Genomic DNA, 20,035 nt, shown 5'->3' on the forward strand with positions numbered 1-20,035 from the left:
CGCTTCTCTATAAATGCTGCTAACTCTGACTATCACTTTGTTTTTTTTGTTGTTTTTTTTTTATTTTGTTGTTGTTCTTGTTTTTGTTTTTGTTTTTTTTTTTTGTAAATAACTGTCTGTCAGAATTGCACACCCTGTGGCAAACCGAGGAGCGGGCGGCGCTGTCTTCTGGGAAGATGCATGACATCTGGCACCGTCGCCATGACTATTGGCTGTTGGCTGGCATCGTAACGTATCCTTGCCCAGATGTGGGAGCGAGAAGCTTGGCATCCGACGAAGTAATGCACTTGCTTATGACTGTGGGAGAGTAGAAAGTTGAAGGGCTGGTATTTATGAAATTTGAGGAGTAAATATATAAAACTGAAGCTATCTTTCTGTTTTATTTGAGGAATTTTATGAGGTCCAGGGCTTCTGTTTGTTTTTTTCTTGACCGGGAGTCTGTCTCAGACACGGCTACGCTCGTTGGCAGGACATTCAGAACGACCCACGCTATGCTATTCTGAATGAACCCTTTAAGACTGAGATGCATAAAGGAAACTACCTGGAGATGAAGAACAAATTCCTGGCTCGACGCTTTAAGGCAACTCTTCTTTTTTTATATTCAAAACAAACTACTACAGTACAGACAAATAAAGGATCGAGCTGGACCCAAAGTGAAGCTGCCTCTCTCTCTCTTTCCCCACCTCACTCTGCAGTTGTTGGAGCAGGCCCTGGTGATCGAGGAGCAGCTGAGGCGGGCAGCTTACCTGAACATGACCCAGGACCCCAGTCACCCGGCCATGGCTCTCAACACTCGTTTTGCTGAGGTGGAATGTCTGGCAGAGTCTCACCAGCATCTGTCCAAGGAGTCTCTGGCTGGGAACAAGCCGGCCAACGCTGTGCTGCACAAAGGTCTCCAAAATAGCAACAGATTATACGTGTCAGTGTGTCTGCTTCCTCCGCCAAAGGCCCGGGCGGAATGCGCTTTTGCAGGGAAAGAGCAGAGATAGAAGTCCACGAGATGTTTTTCATCCCACTGGTCTTCTCTGCAAAACATTCATTCAAACATTCGAACTTTGAGCTTAAATCTCCTGAAATCCTTCAAGAATCATCAGCATTTTCCTATTAAGGACATCACAAAACACGTTTTATTAAATATGCGGTCACTGAATTTATGCTGCTTCATTGGAATAAAATAGAAATTTAACTGGTGAAAAATGATTGCAGCACTGCAGTGACACTGAACAGACTTTGTTTTTATATGCCTTTTATCAGAAGGTAAATTGACCTGCTTCAGTCTTTCATGCCTGAAGACGCAGGCTGTGTAGTAATTTAAGTTTGAAACAGGTTTATCTATCCAAACAGGCAGTAATTAGTTAGAAACTGAAAGGAATCCAGATGTTTCCAGACCTCTGCCGTGCGTGCTGCTTCTGACAGGCAGATCCTGTTTGACACGGTGGTGTCATTTTCTTTTCATTCCACTCATCAGTAAAACATGTTTCCAGCTATTAGTGGGATGACAGTCTGGAAGCAAGCCAAGACCAAAGACTGTACCAAAGTGAGGTGTTAAAATGTGATCGCTTCAAAATGTTGCTGCCCATGACCCTCACTGATTTATGTGCCAACGACAAATTTTATGGCATTTAGTTCTTGGAAGTTGTTAATTTCAGGCCCCGGGTCCCCGCAATTAATTTGCTTTACTCTCGGTGATTTGAAACAGGATCTTCATTTTATCTTGCTCGTCTTTTTCTTATGAATTCTCGACAACCGCGACATATCGCTCCCTCCTGCTGACGCTGTGTGTGTTCTTCTGGTCTGGCAGTGCTGAACCAGCTGGAGGAACTTCTGAGTGACATGAAAGCAGATGTGACACGACTGCCCAACATGCTGTCCAGGATCCCGCCGGTGTCGGCCCGCCTGCAGATGTCTGAGAGGAGCATCCTGAGCCGCCTCACCAGCCGAGGCAGCGAGCCGCCGCCGCAGCAGGTGAGACCAGAAGGACTCAAACTGGAATCCAAACGATTTTCCTTTTGATTCCCTCGAGGAGGAGATTCACTTGAATCTCATTCATGGTTTGGTCAGGACAGGCGAGCACTACACAGCAGAGGATCTTGAGGAAACATGTTTCTATTCTATACTTCTACGCTCACGACTCACTGACCACATCATTCTTTCAAAAACCTTTGGAGACTCAATGTCCCCCATGGAAGAGTTTCCCCAGGTGGATTGTGGGAAAAAACACAATAGTTTCGTCACTGAGCTCCCTGTTTCAGTCCCAAAAGATTTAACAGAGACTGCATTGTCTCATTACTTTCATCCCTCCTGCACCTGTTCACCACAACTGAGTGTGTGTTTTATTCACTGTTATACAACAGGCCGCATGATTGGTCACGTGCTCTGATGTTGCCATGCCAACTCTTATTGTAACCAGGGAAACAGTTGGAAATCTGGCACGTTTTCCTTTTGTTCTGATTATATGTATTTATACAAGTATATATCAATGTACTTTTCCAGTATGTGAAAAAAAAAAAAAATAGCCAAACCTGCCAAATATTTAAAAACTGCTTACAGATCTTCACGTCTGCTCCTCAGCCTTTCAGCCAGGGCGGGTTTGGCTGCTCCCAGATGTACAGCAGCAGCTTCGGTGGAGGATTCAGGGGACCGGGTGGACAGCCCATGGTCAATTACAGTCAGATGCCTCTGGGACCCTACGTCAGCGGTAAGGATCTACTTTCCTGTGACGCCTCAGCTCTGATAAGTGTGAGGTGTAATGTGGGCTTTACTTCACTGATAGAAATCAGTCACAGTGAACGCGGCCCGACCGGAAAGCTCTTCAGTTCTGATTTCTGACATTCTGACAAACTAGATGTTAGATATTTTTCATATGATTAAAATGATTGGTATGATTGATGGATATGAATGCTCCCTCCCTGTTCCTGCGTCAGTTCTCTCCAGGTTCTCCATGCAGGTTTAGTTTTACTGGTCATAGATAGATACAGAGAATGAACGGATAGATTGCAGTGGATTTGATCATTTTTATTATCACTGAGGAACAATTTGGACAATATTACTCTATTTAAATTTGACATGTGCTGCAGTAAACAACATGTGCCATGTTTATAGAGTAGACGTGGTCTTTCAGTAATTTTTTGGATAACTACTGAAATGGATTGATTCTTGACTTTCCGGTTTTATTTCCTTTTCATTTGCAACTTTTTTTTTCGGCATTTATCACATTTCACAGGCTGAAGTGTTGATTCAGCTGTGACCTATTGTACTTTCCACAAAGAGGAGACTATCCCAGGATACTTTTGAATTTTATCATTGAAACGTAGAATTTTCTGTGACCCAGAAACGCATAAAGCGGTTGAAGATGAATGAATGTCGAATTTTCTCGTTTCTGTTTTACTGATATCTCACCTCAGGCCACACTTCGCTTTCGTGAACTAATAAACAATGAAACTCTTTCCTCCCCCAGTGTCCTCCAATGGTCCCCCACCACCAACAAGCCATCTGGACAAGAAGTCTCTGGACTCCTTGAGGGACGTGGCAACGCCTGACCTCAAGTCAGGCAAACCTAGTGATGTCATCTGCATTGAGGACTAGCCAAGCTGTGTGACACTGACCTGAGGTCAGGAACTCCCAGGCATGGCATCTGTATGGATGACAGCTGCCCATCTCTTCCGCCACATCGTCCTCTTTTCTCCTGCTCCTTCCTGACTCTGAATCTACAAAAATCAAGCTCTCTGCTGTCTACGGTTAAGGCGATGTAACTTTTTGATTAATGCAGATGTATCTATCTTAACAATTGCACTTTTGTCTTTTGAGGATCATAGATTAGGAGGAAAAAAGGAGGAGCTTCCCTGACAGAGGATTTTTTTTTTCTTTCTTTTTTCTGCGCTTCACTACAAGCCAGAGCTCAAGCAAGTTGGCATTGCTGAGTTTTTGATGCTCTTGTTTCTAATCTTGGGATGTGTGTTTTATTCGTGCCAGCCTCGACTGTTTCATTCTGCTGCTTTTATTCATCCACCAACTCATTGTACACTGTGACTGTGCCCCACTGGAGCTTTTTCTCTGTGAAGAGGAAACGGAGTCAAGGATGTCTTCAGTCATGGTTTTGATATGAGATTGTGTTTTTTTGTTGTTTTTTTTTTTGCTTTCTTTTTTCTTTTTGAGGGCCAATATTGTTACTTTAAATGAATCTGTGTTTTTTGTCATTCATGTAGTAACCCGTGGATGAAGTATTGATTTGAAAGCATCAAAAACTATTCTCATGTATGCAGTAGCTGGACACAGTCTTTCTGAATCCTCTAAAGGCTGCCACCCGCTGGTAATTTGGAGAAAGTCATGTCTGCCAAACCAGCAGATAGACTTGAATGCAGTACCTGTGAGGGTTGGCCTCTTGTACTGTATATACTCAGAGACTGCTGTTTATTTTACCTCACATAGGTATAATCATAGTGAAATATGTATACATACATGGATGAAATAAGAAGCCTGGCTTGGTATCATATCGTATATGAAGATCGGGCAGCGCGGAAGAAACTGAGGCAAAAATGATTTTTAGCACATTTCAGAGAAGACTGAGTATTTCTGTGTACGGTACAATATTTGTGATTCTTTCTATATTTGAATGGTAGTAGTGGCTGTAGAGCTTAACCCTGGGGCCATGACCAGTGGGACTGCACTATAAACAGGAACTCATCTGGTCTCCGTCCACATGCAGGGCTTCAGTGTTCAGGCCTAACTGAGAACACGGTCCTGAGTGGAGAGCGGCTTTTTGTTTTTTCTTCACTTACATCCCAGGGACTTTCCCAGCTCCCTTTGCTTGTTAGAACTGAATAAGAAACTGAAGAGTCTTGTATTTGTCGCAAAAGGAGTTTTTATTTGCTTCTCTTTATGTTAAAGGTGAAGTTAGACGCATTTGGTGCCATTAAAGAAGATGATCCAGTATGATTTGTTCCTCGATGCAGTGTCTTTGCTCCGCGGAGGCGAAGACTGTGATTGGTAGTGCCGCAGTATGAGCCCGTATTTGAAGGAATACTCTCTGTATATCAGCTTTTTAAGGACCAATGTTGCACAACATTACTCTGGATGATGTCTTCACTTCCCACTTCCTCAGTTATGTTCCGGTGTCTGTCGTCGTCCATCACTTTACCTGGTGTGAGGGCACTTTAGCATGATATAGTTACATATCCAGTCCATTCCATCTACTATTATGTGCTAAAATGACTGTCCACTTCGTAAAAAAGATCTTTTATAAGTTCAAACTTACTACATTTTCTTTTTTTTTTTTTTATGAAGGCATTGTTTGAATGTTCGGACTCGAAAGTGCAAATTCTTATTGACATTTGTCATTTTTTTTTCTTTTTCAAAAGACGAGTGGCATTACCTGTTTGTATTATTATTGCAATTACCACAGCACTTATTTGACATTGCTGAGATGGCGATTGGACCAATCCAAACTGAGGAAGAAGTGCTGTATAGAATTGGTGACTGTATTTTCTTACTCTCCTTTTGCCAGTTCAAATGATTGTCCTGAGGTGATTGCAACTTCCTTGCCATTTCTCAGACATGCTCTAACTGAGAATGAAACTGAGGCTGCAGAACATTTTCCAGCCCAATTTGAAAGCACCACGAGATGAAACGTGTGCACATATCAGTTTTTTGCGCTTTGTTAGTGTTAACCAGTGCCGTTCTGTTCACCGTGTTTCTGTTCATTTCATCAATTACTTGACCGTGACATGTATTAGGTTGCTCGACAGATAGAACCTCAGAAACATGTAAATACTTGAAAGATTTTTCAGAGATAAGTCCATCTCCTATAGATTTATGTATCAAAGTGAAAAAAAAAAAAGATGAATGTCTGCTGGATGGTGTTGCCATACAACTGCAGTGTGCACCACATGTGCTCATCAATCAAAATCATATCTTTTCCTTCTGGAGCGATGACCACAAGATGACATCGAAAACATACTGCAATGAAATGCAATCAAACTGAAGTCAAGTATGAATGTAACGTCTGTTAGAAAAAAAAAGGCTTCAGTCTAATACTATAAATATGTTAACAATGTATGTACATGCTTATTAACATGGCTTCAAAAGCTACCAAAAGACCCTGATAAAAGGCACCTTTGTTGCAGTGAATGCACAGCATGTGAAGCGTTTGATATGACGGTTCACTTTGGGGAGATGGTAGTGTATTTAGCATTTACAGACAATGAGCTCCAAGCAGTGTTATGGTTCTGATATTTGTGCTGTATAGCAATTGAATGAAAAAGTGAATTGTCATCTTTTTATTTGTATTCTGTGTATTTGTTCAATGTGTTTTAATAAATCTTCTGAACAACAATGATGCAGGACTTTTTTTCTGAACATAAATAAAAGACACATACACGTGGACAACTTCAACTGTCACTTGGACGCACACATCACCTCAGGCTCATTGAGCAGAGTTTTCAACTGCTGCATGCCACAAGCTGCCTGAGCTTGCAGCCCTGTAAATGTGATTAGAGGCAGAAATAGACACACTGGTGTAGTTAGTAAGGTCAAAAATAGAAGACAGACAGCACTCATTCAGAGAAGTGAAAGCAGCCTAAAGACAAAAAACAGAAATATATATCTATATAAAAAATGCAGTCATGCACTCTTCTACATTAAATTCTAATACAGCAATAAGACAACGCACAAATAATCATTATATAATGTTAAATATATAGTATTAGAAATAATTATCTTTCTTGTGCTGTATAAATTTTGTTTTGATTTGTACGTTTTGAATACATGACATACTTGCAGTAGGGTGTTTGTAGCTAAATGATGTGAATGCTGCACCAAACGTTTAGGTAGTAAAACACAAAGCCAACAGTGCCACTGCACTGGTTATATCGCGCATTATAGTTGAATAAGTAGCAAAATAAGTAGTGTAAAGTTAACAATTTCAAAATAATGAGATAACCATTATTTGTCAAAAGCACAGCTCAAAGTAATGAATTAAAGCCACTGTAAAATGAATGCGTAAACATGGATACATTCCTCTTCTGCTCATATCCACATTGTAAATTAACTTCATAAAAACAAAAATAATAACATTGAAGAGATTTTAACATAAATAGCTCAAGCACAGTGTCAGTGCAGTCACACCTGCAGTCCCACACAGGAAGTGCTGTTGTGACAGCATTGGCCCTAATTCCTTTTGTTCAGCCCCCTTGTTCTGAACGTCTGCCCTGATTGGTGCAAATTCCAACCTCTAGGCTTCTCATTGGCTGCATGTTCGATTCTGCCACTCTCCCATTGGCCATCTGAGGTTGACAGCCCTCACCCCGCTTTGTGCTGCTGCCTGGACAGCAGCAGGGGTCTGGAGTGTGGGAGGAGGGAGTAAAACCAAAGAAAGGACAGCATGAAGGGGCTGAAGGGGCGAATGGACCCATCCAAAAAAGCGAGGGACAGGGTGGGAGGATAGAGGCAGAAACAAGAACCAGGGAGTCGAGTGAGGCAGAGAAAGGGGAGGGAGCAGAGAGGGTTACCTCATCCAGAGCTGCCAGTGCACACGGTGCAGGGGAGAAGTTGTGGGAAAGTAAACAGCTCAGGAGAATTCCAATCTGTGCTCAGCCACTCGCAGCCCTCACAGGAGACTATAAAGATGAGTGTGCTGGACCCGGCAGTGTGCTAAAAACTGAGGTTTATGGGAGGCTACCAGGATTAAAGGGTCATCAGGGAGTGCCTGAAGCTTCTTGGAGGACACACTATTGAGGACAAGGAGGTGAGAGGCGTATATATAAATATATTTGGTTTCCTCCGTACACGTCCCGTCTTTCCTTCCCTCATTCTGTCTCCTCTCTTTCTCCCTCCTTCCTGACAGCATGGTTAGCATGTTGCAGAGACAGCAGCTTTGTCCAAGGGGGCCATTGATGGAGTGCAGTTGGGGGTGGGTGGGTGTGCTGGTTTTGTGTTTCTCTGTCTCTCAATCCTACAGCTACAGACAGCGTCTGTAGCTAGAGGACGAGGAAAGGTGGAGCATGAGAGGAGAGGATGGGAATGGCAAATGCCCGTGTGGCCCTTTTAGGCAGAGTACACACAATCATGGACGATTAAACCGGAATCAGCCTCACAGAGCCGGCGGAGCTGCTGAGCGTGAGGCCTTGTTATGATAGCAGCACTTGCAGAGACAGACACCGGGACGGATGAGTGAGAGATTGGCTGCTCATCCCAGACCCGCACCTCTGGGCGGCTGTTTTTTTCAGCAGCACTGCACAGCCCTCCCAAAGCCTGGGGCTATAAAAAGAGATCCCCTGGCCTGGGCCTGCTCTTAACCATTCCAGTTTGACGGTTGCTTCCCAGAGTACAATAGCCCCTCCCAGGATGGATTTCACGCTGCCTTTACACTCAGAGCAGAAAGGAGAGGGGAGACCGGTAGGAGAGGGGTGATGGGGTGGGTGAGCTACGGGACCTCTGACCAAGTAATTTGCATTTTCAGCCTGAGCACAGTTTCTGCCTCACTTGCCGGATGTCCAAGAGCCTTTCTTTTAAGAAACTCCATGGACTCACTGTATCAGATTTTTTTCTCCTTAGTCACAGTCCACCACATCCAACAGACATTAACAATCCATGCACGCATGGCCTGAAGCTGCAACAAAGACCTCACTATCAATGAAAACGCTCTCTCTCTTTTCACCCCCCATCCAACCATCAAGACTCAGACTGTTACAATCATGACTACATGCAAGGACTTGGTTCCCAAATACACAGCAAATCATATCATACCAAAGTGACATAAGTGTCAAAAACCTGCTACATGTAAAAGTAAATTGTTATCTTTATCTTCTAAGTTTATTCTAGCACATATTCATTTGGGAATTGCAGGCAATTAACTCGTAGGAAGACATTTTTGGGATGTTTATAAATTGAGGCTTATCTACAGTATTTTGCTGTTGGACTTGCGGCACGTTTCCCAAACTTGACTTCGATTATTTCCTGCCGACTCTTCTAAAAACAAACTTCAAGGCCAAAGCAGCTGAACCACACTGGCCTGAAGAATAGCCCATAATAATTTCCTGAGATCCCGGGCCGCCGTCAGAAGAATGAATTCAGCATTGTGTGACTCTTCCTGAAGCACAACTGAGCACTTTCATTCAGAAGTGTATTTTCATGTCTCATTTGAATGGCATCAAAGGTGCAGCCACGCCTGTTTTTTTTTTTTTTTTTTTTTTTTTTTACTGCAGAATTGCTCAGTTGTGAGTTTCATCTCACATGTAGTTCAGATAACATGTAGTTCTGTACTCTGTGGTCCCGTTTGTGTGCTGACTTCGCACTCTAGAGAAACGTCGTTGTAGAGCTTTGACTTGGATTAGGGAACAGATTCAACTCAGTTTGGACAAGTAAGTCTTTTGGATGTTTGATCTTACAGTAGGTGAAGTCTTATGGTTACTGAGCTACAAGCAAACACTGAGCTTTCATTAAAGCTTATTGAAGTGATTTTGTTGCTCAGCTTTTCTCTCTGTGTAAAGTAAGAATTATGATAACAACAGCAGTGTGATAGAGTTTGTTTTTTTTTTTTTTTGCACAAAAAGAGGACTTCATGTGTCAAGAGGATTGCTCAACATGTGAGAACAGCACAAAGTCTTCATGGCTCAGGAGAAATTGTGTCAAATCTGAGAAAATAACTGTGATGACATCTCAGCTTGGGAGCTTGAAGGACACGGGCGTGGAACTGGCAGAGAGCATCGGACTGTGGGTGGCATTAGGGCTGGGGTTTTTAAAGTTTCTGTGACTTCTAACTGTGTTTACAGAACCGTATTTGTGAGATAATGGTATCCTTGTGAAGTTAAAGTCACACTCATTCTAAATGTGTGCTCTGTGTGTTTGGATTTTACTGAGTTATGAGTCAGAGAAGGGATATAATTTTTGTTACCCTTCCCTGCTGGCCTCCATCAGTGTTTCAGAGCCACATCTGCAGCTCCAACCGCTGATTGTGTTGATAAAGGAGCATCAGAGGACCAAACAATAAGTAGCTTGCCATTGTTTTAAGGACACTAGTATGCAGCCTGTCCCTTCTACCTGTCTTCACATCATGTCCCTCCTCACACTTCTCAATGCCTTCTGCTGTTATTGTGTTTTTCTTTTGTTTTAAGGGATCGGACCTGCATCCCTGTGGTGGCATCCTGTTCTCTTGTGTAATTGTGAGACCAAAGACAAATTTCCACGTTGTGGACAATAAAGTGACCTAACTAACTAAGTATGCTTCTCTTCAACTCTCAAAAAAACAAACAAAAAAAAAACCCAACAACCTCTTTACTTTATTTGGACCTTGAGCCACCGGGAACTAAATGTCAGCAGATTCTGACCTCTGCTACTTTCACTTTAACAATCTCTTTTTCAGTTGGCTGAACCTTTAAAGAAGAGAAATTGCTGGTGTTTTCTTTTATGGTGTTATGTATGTTGACATGACAGCGATCTCTATCTGAGATATGAGAGGAGTTTAGTGGCCACACTTCTCTAACATCTGAATTTTAATGTAACACCATTAGTAATGTGAGGACACCAATCAAGTCCTTGCAGTCTTTTAAGTAACTAATGACTTTAATTAATTTGCTAGAGGCCACAGTCCTTCACTTCATTTGTTCACAGCCTTTGCCCACTGATGGATTCTTAAGTGAACTAATGAAAATAACATTGTAGCAAGAGGTTTAGGTGCCATAATATGGATAATATAACATGGAAATGAAAGCAAGAGTGAGAAGAGAAGAGACAGTGTGATTGATTTTGGGAAAACAAGAAAATCCAGATACAGTAATACTATAAAAGGTATTCATCAAGCTGTTGTGAGCTTTGGACGGGTTCAGTCAAGCCTCTGCAGTTACAACACCACCATCACGGTGTTACAGGATTTAATACCTTCAATATGTCTTTTGATGAAAAAATGTATCAAATGCATCTAACTAATTGGACAGCCTTGACCTGGACGTATATTTATTTTTTCACACATCAGTGACACATTCAGGACATTCTTATCTCTGCTCGGTGTTTGTACAGTACATTAGACACACACCCTGTCTGGTACAGCATTATGCTGTGAGCACACATGACAGATGGGAGGTGGAGGTTATTCCCCCCGTGTCCTTGGTGAGAGTGACACCTCCAGCACATTACAACTGTTGTGTACAGACATTAGTGAATTCGCTCTCCATCACAGAGGGCACATGAAGGCCACACTGTTCTGAATCAATAATATATCGCTGAATGTTGCAACAGGGTGGCAAACCAGGAGGAAAACTATCAAATATGCAGGGATAACCCTCTTATGTTGTTTTTGTATTGCGATATGATTTTCCTTACTGCCTTTGGCATGAAGTCGTCAGGAATGAATTTAACGTTAAATTTAAAATCTTCATAACAGTCATAATATACAATACAAGCGCCATGGCTTCTTCTGTGTAGCAAAATCTTTGGTAGGGGCTACGCTGTGTTTAAAAGTGAATCACGTGAAATCCAAAAATGTCTGTGACCGGCCTCCCACTCAGATTGTTATGCCTTTTGACAGCCAAAGAAAGACATATTCCATCTGTACTCAAGAAGCTGCTTGCAGTTCCTAAATTGGCCGAGTCACACTCACATCTCTCGAAAGGAAGTCCTCTGAGAAGCTCAAGAAGGAGCAAGCGCCGGGAGCAGAATCGTCTCTGCCTGGCACTGTTTGTTGTTGTCAATGGTCCACTGCTCTCTCATTGTCTGCTGAGTGTTTGTGTGCTATTTGCTGTTTAGGAAAACCCTAAAGTGGGACTGCTCTCAGTAGCTTTCTGTTAAGATTTTTCAGCGCTGTTTATTCAGCCGTCACCAGCTGCTGTTCTCTGCCGTTGTCCATTGATATACCCGACTGCTGCTGGCCATTGACTGTGAAGTTTGTCCGCAGTTTGTCAAACATAGCCCTCTGTAAATCATTGGCGAGGACTAAATATGCAGCCCAGCATATTTCCATAATCCTGACTAAAAGCTCTATATTCATTTAGGCACGAAAACATTTTATTTTTATCTTTCTGTTTTCAAACGCTGTAATTTAATTTTGTTCTTTTAAGCAGACGAAGCATCTACACCGCTCTGTGAAATAAATAACAGTACAAAAGAAAGCTGAGATGGGATCAGGCAGCATAAATAGGATGTCAAATACCCACCAGATCTGACTGAGTAATAAACATTGCACAATTTAACTTTAAATAAAATGACAGAGAAAACATTTCAGACACTAAATATGTAAATCCACGAACCTTTTTAAAACAAGACCTAATTTAATGTTTGATGTTTTCAGTCAGGGTGTACACTGCAAATGTGTGACCTGGTTGCCCGGGAAAGAGCACAAATATCTCACTTTCCTCTGTATACCTTCGACAGACTCATTACCACATTTGGTACACAGCGTTGGTTTTTAGAGCTCTATGTAGGTCAGGGACAGGGTGTGTAGGAGTTGGTTTCATCTCTATTCTGTGATGTATCTTATTTTCCCCTCAAGAATAGCTTTCACGCTGCACCACTCCCATGGCTCTTTATTTTTCTAACATGGAGTCTTTTTGATGGCTTGTCCAAATGCCGTCCCTCAATGGCAATTGCTCAGAGTACTTGTCATTTAGATTCTGAAGGCATGAAAAACTTTGGTGTTGCACTTTCAGATTGGTATGAGTGAAGTGAACATTTAGTTAAAGCACCAGCTGTGTTACTGGTGTACTGTAAAAATGAGAATGTCATTTACATCCGAGATGTCAGGATACTTACGTTTACTCATTCGCTTCAGTGAATAATCAAGAATGAGGGCTCAGTCAGCATGGCCTCCATCTGTGGAAGTATATACCAATTAACTTTCAATTAAACTTCATGTTTGACATTTTTCCAAATGACGTTCGGTCCAAATGGATGTTACTTGCTTCTGCCAAATACTATTTCTTCTACGTTGACTTTGCATGAGCTATGCCATAGAGCGAGAGGCCATGGTCCAGATGACCTGTGAGCTAATCAGTGCAGCGGTGACGAAATGTAGAAACAATGCTTTCTGAGGCTGAGCAGAAGTTTTCCCTCCACAAAAGAGTCATTGTTGGTTTGACCAATGAGTGGGCTGACTGTAGAAACTCTGTGGTACAGAGGCAGTAACTGGGTCCAAAGGCTGCATTTTGTTCTCATAAACAGGCTAAGATACGACTTCTTAATGAGGTGGAGCCTTTTTCTTTGCTAAACTCGTATTTTTTAGGAGAATTTGAAGATTTCTTAATTCAAAGCCATCAGTGCTGCTGAACCGCATTGTCCAGAATGAGCTACTGGCAGGCAGCTGTAAAAGATAATGAGAGCAGTAACTGACATCATGACAGCCCTCGTATTAAGGTTAAACAGTAAGTGCTGACAATGAATTTTGCAATCCACAGCCTACAAAATTCAGAAGGTGCTTTCCCACTCGGGTGGCCTGTATTTAGCTGCCGGCGCTCCATACTGTCGTTTTCCCAAAGGAGCCCAACAATCTACCCTATCAGGCCCAACAATGCGCCAGCACTGGCAGCAGTTCAGTCTGAATCAAAATGCAAAGCAGATGCCGAGTGCAGGAGTGACACACCAACATGTTCAGAAACGGGGCCCGTATTTCATAGAAAATTCTTACTTTGTCGAAATAATGAAGCAATCGCAGCAATTTAATACCTCCAGGGGGGTATGTGTCATGGAAAAATTTCCATTTTATTTTGAAAACATGTCAGCGAATCTAACTTAAATGATTACAGATGACACTTACATGCTTTCTTTTCGCTTAAATAACACAGGCCCAAAACAGTGCAAAACATGGCATGTGTGATTCACCAATACAGATAATACATTTATGCTTAATGCATTGATATGCTTCGATTTAAAATATCTAGTCTGCCGTTTTCAAAGACGAGATGGAAATCGCCTCTTACATAATTAAAGGCACTTGTTTTCATCAGTGGGTGTTTGGATAACTTAATTAATCTGCCACTAAGCCTCCTCAGACTCTTTGATTCATCTAACTGTCTTTTCAACAGCCATATGTCATGTTTATGTTGTCAGATGTTTCTATCTCACAAGCACCTGCAATATGCATTTGGCTTTCTATAGTTATGTCGAACAATTTGAAAACAAGATGTTCAACTTGGAATGCTTTTACGCACAACACAGTACTGCTACTGAGCGAATCGATCCTTCAGATCAAATGTTTTGCAGTGAAGAGTTCATTTTACTTCTATTTTATACAACACAGATTTTTATTGCATCGATCTATTTTAAAATTTATAAGTCTTTCATACAAAAAATAAATAGATAAATAAAATAAACAATTCTTATTTGATGAAGGGTGGAGGTTAAAACATTGGTCCTGGTGTCACATTAAAATTCAAGCAATATCTCTTGGGTTCATATTAAATCCATTAGAAATAATGGTTCCAACATTTTTAAACTGTTGATTTAAAGAAGAAAAAATATTTGAAAGAGATTCAGTGTCTGTAATATTGATGCATTCTGTCACTTAATTCCTGGAGGGTAGTTATAATTTTAACACGTAGAAGTAGTCTTTTTGATGATTTTGTTATCAAGTCAAAGTCAGCTTTATTGTTAAATCCTTCTGTACATACAAGATACACAGAGGATTTGAAATTGCATTTACTCTTTTGTCCTCTACGGTGTAACATAGAACCAAAGAAAATAAGGTGGAGAATATAAAAGAGCAGAGGAAATACTTAAAAAAAGAGAAAAAAAAGAAAGTGCAAAATGAATTAAATATAGAAGATAGAAATTAAAAAATCTAGACTGTACAATAATGTATAAATAACATACTAAAGCAGCCAGAAGTATTGTAATTTGGGATATAGACTGCTACGCAGGGAGTGAAAAGAGAATGTGACATTTGTGCATATAATATGTGTAATATTATTTGTACCTAAAGACCTCATTGAGGTCAGATGAGCAGTGGCAATGTTTGAGAAGCAAATGAGCTCATTTTAGATGAATTTGTATGAATCATGTTTGTCCCTCTTTCAGGAATAATGTCAAGTGTGATGTCTCAAGACCCACCTAAGGAAGATGAGGAGGAGGAAGACGAGGAACAAGGGGAAGAGTTTGAGTTTGACGACAGCATGGACGAGGAGAAACCCGAGGAGGACAGCAAAGGGACCAGCTCGGACTGCGTCAGCTCTGTCCAGGCGTCAAAAAAGGAGGACGCCGAGGAAGTACAGAGCGACAGTGGACAACTTCCAAAAACATCAGCTCCTGCTGGACAGGAGGACATTCCCACCAAAGATGTAGCATCAATTTCTACTGCAGGTATTTTCAAATTAACTTTAACAATCAGCATACATAATCAGGACATATTGGGTATAATTCAAGACTTAAATCACCTACAGGTGAAAAACTTAGAACAAAAAGCATAACAATCCCTTCCTGGAAAAAACAACAAAAAGTTTATGCATAAGTTGAGATATATTACATCTTAAAATATTTGTGTAAAGCTGAAAGGCATTTTGCTTTACATTTTTAAGATATTGGGTGATTATATCCTCTTGAGACCGGGCAATTTATTTTAGTCCTCCATAGTGGAAACTAGTTTTAGCTTGATTCCTCTAATACTTTCGGACGCACCTTACACAGAAATGAAACATTTAAACATGCAGAGAGGAAATCTCTGCATGTTTAAATGTTTTATGTTTTGTGTTTGACATCAGTTATGTCCCGTTGTCCACTGCAGTGCATGTGTTATGAAATTTTAATAAAGTCTAAGAAATGTTGAAAATACTTTTTTTTTTTTTTTGCCCTTGGTCTCAGGAGGATATTTCAGGTGTAAAGAGACAAAAACAAAACAGAAATAATAAAACTGGGGAGGGCCCCTCGCAAAGCAACAACAACAACAAAAAAAAAAGGAGAAATAAAACTCGGTAATTTCCGTAAAGCTCCTAAACATCACTCGGTACTTTCCGTCAGTCAAATGAACGACAGCTCGGCTCCTTATTTAACAGCTTGAGGCTCATCTTAAATCTCGTCGCTATATTTTTGCAGTAATTTATTTTTGTTTGGAGTCTTTTTTTTTTTGTTCTGAGACTTAAAAACAAACCAACAAACAAACAAACAACGGGAAGCTAACGACTTCTTACCGGAAGACGTCTTCCTTGGATTTAGACGTTGGCACCGAGCTAACGTCTGCTAACTGCACAGATGCAGCTGCAAACAAAGAAAGAGAGGGACAACAACAAAAAACTGAACACAACATTGTCAACTTCTCCACCCTTCTCCTGGTAAGACAGCAAACATCCTAACCGACCAAAATGATGAAATATTAGTAACTGTAACGTTACCGTTGTCCCTCTGTAATCCGTTACCAAAGGTAGCTAGGTTAATTAGCGTTAATTTAATCACTGAAGGCTGCTACATCCCAGCTCGACTTTATGAAGGTTTCGTGTCATTGTCCAAATGATATTTGGTTTGTCTGTGTTTGTTCATCTGCCCACAAGCATTCTCGGAGGTGGAGGTCTGCTTTTGTTTTCTAGTTGTAACTGCAAAAACCTGCAATTGAAGTGAATCTGAGCTGGAGAAAAATCCACCTGAAATCTGGAAATCTTTTGACTTTAAAGTGAAAAGTGGGTTAAACCAGTCCATGTGTTGAAGTAGACATGGACAGAAATCTGAGACAGTAAAACAAACAAACAAACAAAACACAAAACTAGTACCAGTCATAGTGGAATACAATAGAACTTATTTTGTGGAAAAAGGTGGTGAATGTTTTTCCCATCTGGTGAACTGTCAGAGTCTTAGATACTGGAAAGTTGAATGAAACTGCTTTGCGGTTAGAGTCACTTGGCTGTAACCAAAGTCAGCAGGCTTCATCCTCTTGTCATGTACCCTGCCCTCTCACTGCACTTCTGGGCATAACACAGAACCGCCGTCATTCTCGTCATGTCACAACAACCTGTCTGCGGTAGGCTGGTTAATTGGATGTTTTGTGTTTGTTCAATAAAAACACATCTCATAGCCACGTGTTGTAACTTTCATCTATGTGGTTTTAATCTCCATTTAACAGGATTCAGCTGTTGCCTCCGGCAGACTGGCATGGAATGGCAGAGTTAACTTTACTCTTAATTAGATGAAGTTATGTAGATATACATATCATGTATTTACTACCTGCCTGATGTAGCCAAACAGGTCCTGGTAATTGCAATCCCAGATAAAGAGGGTGATTTAAGTCTTGGACAAGTCCTTTTTTGCAAAGTGAAGCATATAATGCTTAATTAAAAAGCTTTTTTTTTACAGAGTCTATGTGTGGTAATCTGTTAAGTGGGCTGTGGAGATGTGTAGGGGAATTCTGGGCGTCAATAACAGAGTGTAGTGGAGGTCTGTTATGTAATTTAAAAATCCCTCCCTTACCCGATGACCTGAGCTTATATGATGGGACCCAGAGGAAAGTCATTGGTTTAACAGCATTCTGCATACCGATGCTGTGGCAACATAGTTTCACAATACAAAATCATTTTTATGGGTCGCCATCTACTTACAACATCTGCTTAATTAACTCAGACTCACAAACACTTTTAACAAGCAGCTACTTTCCCTAGAAACAGCTGTGATTTGATTTTTACTTTGATTTCACTTTTTGGATTTTGAAAAGTTATACTGCTATGCAAGAAGTAAAAGTATTGCAAAATGATATCACAGAATCTTTTTTTTTTTTTTTTTGATTAGACAAAGCTGTTTTTGTCCCTTTTTCCATTTGCTTTGAAATGGTTTCTTATGGTTGCTGTTTTTCTCATTTTGACAGATGTTCCAGTTAGTGATTCACCCAGCTGGTAAGTTCCCTCTTATTCCTATCACAGTATGGGGAAAGTTACGAGAGGGTGGTGGAGAAAGTAAATGCAACACCACACCACACTACATCAGTGTCATGTCATTATGCCTCAGATAATGTCATGTTTACACTCTTTCCAAACACACCACGGTGGGTATGAGATACTGTGATGTTACACTGTGCCTGTTTGTACAACATTTAGATGACAGATGACAGCTGTCCCACCCTCAGCGAGGGTGGAAAATGTAAATATCAAGTATGAAGTGATATTGCTGTTCCAATTCTAGAGCGAAATCACAGGGATGCCTAATTCATTATGATGCAAACAGCATCATAAGATGAACCTTGTTTATGTTCAAATATGCAGTGTTCAGTTCAATATAATTCAAAAAGTTAAATCACAAATGAAGATGTTTTTTCATGTGACCTCAAAATGTGGCCATGCAAGTTTCCACCACCTAAGTGCTACGTGTCCATCTCTAAGATTTCTGCTGCAATCTAATTACAGGAGCGGTAAAAGGAAATTAAATTACCGTGTTCAAAGTACTGAAAAATTGCATTTGAAGTGTTTTACTATCATAGTTTCCTTCCAAAAGCTGTAACTCTTTTACATGGAAAATATTTAGACATTTGCTGCAGGAAAATGAAAATATTACAAACGAAATTGATAGGACTTAGTTCAGATGTGTAGAACTGTATACAGCAGTGTAAAACAAAACCAATGTTGACTGTTATTGCTGTGACTTCTTTTCTTTTACTGAGGCTAATCAGTTAACCTTGTCCTATATTAGTCTGTCTTAGCACTTTCAGTGAGAGACTCACTATAGCCGTCAAATCTGCCCTGAAGATATAGCAATGCTCGGAGGTCATATTATAACCGATTGTAATAAAAAGACAACTTTGGCTTTGCAGAGAATATAATTTTCCTTTAAAGCTATTTCAGTGAGCCGGTATCTTAGAATACCAGGAAATTTCAGCTTATACACCAGACTGAAGTGCAGGTGTGATAAGTGCTTTTAAGTGCACATGTGCTTGTGACTTGAATTTGACATATAAAAATGTTTGCCATAAAAGAGGCCTTTGGAGCATTTTTTTTTTTTTTTTTTACAGGGGTAAGGTCAAAATGTAAACTGATTACTGTTGGTGACTGTTGGTGTGTGTGTGTCTGTGGATCATCGACTGGCCCTTGTGAAAGAATATATTTGTATTCTTCTCTCCTTGCTGTGAAGCCCGTGTACGTGAGTGTTCCAAGATAACTGCACAAACTTGTCATAAATTGCTCGTTTCAGACTGATGAACCTGTTAATGAGGAGGTGTGCATTCATGAGATTTGATCATCATTAGCATAATAATTTATCTGAAAATGTTATATTAGGCTGCCTGTTCTGTTTCATTTGTAGGGAAAGCTTCATTCACACAAATGTAATGCAGGAGGGATTTTACACTACAAAGCTTTAAGTTTGCTTTCAACAGAAATGTAACAAGTCAAGTAGTATCAGTAGTTGTATCAGAGGACAGAAAAAAAGCAGTTTGTACTCTTCACCAAAAAAATTGCTCAGTGACATGCTATCATGTTCATTCTGATTAAATATGTATTTCCCTGGTCAAATCAGTGAGATTTTCCCCCCTCTGAATAAAGGCAGTAGATCTGTTCATGACCAACATAATAATACAAAACCACTCATGAATGTTCATACCTCAGAAAATTCTGACTCAAGAACTTCAACACTTCAAGTGTTTCAGCAAGTGGTTCCATAAGAGCCTGGATATTTCTTGCTTGTGGCTCAGTGGCTTTCTTGTTATTTTTAGTGATTTGAGCAGGACAAATAAAATTCACTTCACCTATTTATGTGACTGTTAGTCACAGCTCACTTGCTGTCCTGTTAGTGTTGCTTCATTGGTTCAGGTGGGAGAAATTACACTTTCACAATGAGTACTACATGGATTCTGGTGACATTTATATAATTTCTAGCAGCTTCAACCTGAAGTCCAATCAGTAATATTAAGCTTATAAATGTATCTTTGATAACACAGGTGTATTGTGAATTTGAAAAACCATATTATTTATCCCATATATGGAAACCAGTCGATGATCGAATGTTTGATTAATGGTAATATAAACTGAAATGTAGTTTCACTATATATTTTTTTTCTTTGTTTGAGGAAAGTGTGATTCTTCACAGAACGAAGAACACAGTTTGCCTCAAGGTGTCAGCACAGGCAATGATCATGTGATAGTTTATCGAT

The 20,035-nt window shown here is 40.4% G+C and overlaps 2 protein-coding genes across 4 annotated transcripts in view; both read left to right on the plus strand.

The window, feature by feature from the left end:
- The window catches only part of chd5 (chromodomain helicase DNA binding protein 5), a 34,029-nt gene extending 30,444 nt beyond the window's left edge, over window positions 1–3,585 (plus strand). Inside the window, exons 35-39 of the mRNA XM_029501876.1 lie at window positions 124–248; window positions 696–891; window positions 1,802–1,965; window positions 2,572–2,698; window positions 3,458–3,585. Of these exons, the coding sequence (XP_029357736.1) occupies window positions 124–248; window positions 696–891; window positions 1,802–1,965; window positions 2,572–2,698; window positions 3,458–3,585 (740 nt within the window). The remainder of the gene's footprint in view (window positions 1–123; window positions 249–695; window positions 892–1,801; window positions 1,966–2,571; window positions 2,699–3,457) is intronic.
- Window positions 3,586–7,401: 3,816 nt separating this feature from the next.
- arhgef10la (Rho guanine nucleotide exchange factor (GEF) 10-like a) overlaps window positions 7,402–20,035 on the plus strand; it is a 90,261-nt gene continuing 77,627 nt past the window's right edge. For all 3 annotated transcript variants that reach the window (XM_029501744.1, XM_029501745.1, XM_029501746.1), the window contains exons 1-3: window positions 7,402–7,741; window positions 14,998–15,279; window positions 17,762–17,789. In XM_029501744.1, coding sequence (XP_029357604.1) covers window positions 15,003–15,279; window positions 17,762–17,789 — 305 coding nt within the window. In that variant the 5' untranslated portion in view covers window positions 7,402–7,741; window positions 14,998–15,002. The remainder of the gene's footprint in view (window positions 7,742–14,997; window positions 15,280–17,761; window positions 17,790–20,035) is intronic.

This window comes from Echeneis naucrates, chromosome 5 (assembly GCF_900963305.1).
Source record: "Echeneis naucrates chromosome 5, fEcheNa1.1, whole genome shotgun sequence".
NCBI classification, from domain to species: domain Eukaryota; kingdom Metazoa; phylum Chordata; class Actinopteri; order Carangiformes; family Echeneidae; genus Echeneis; species Echeneis naucrates.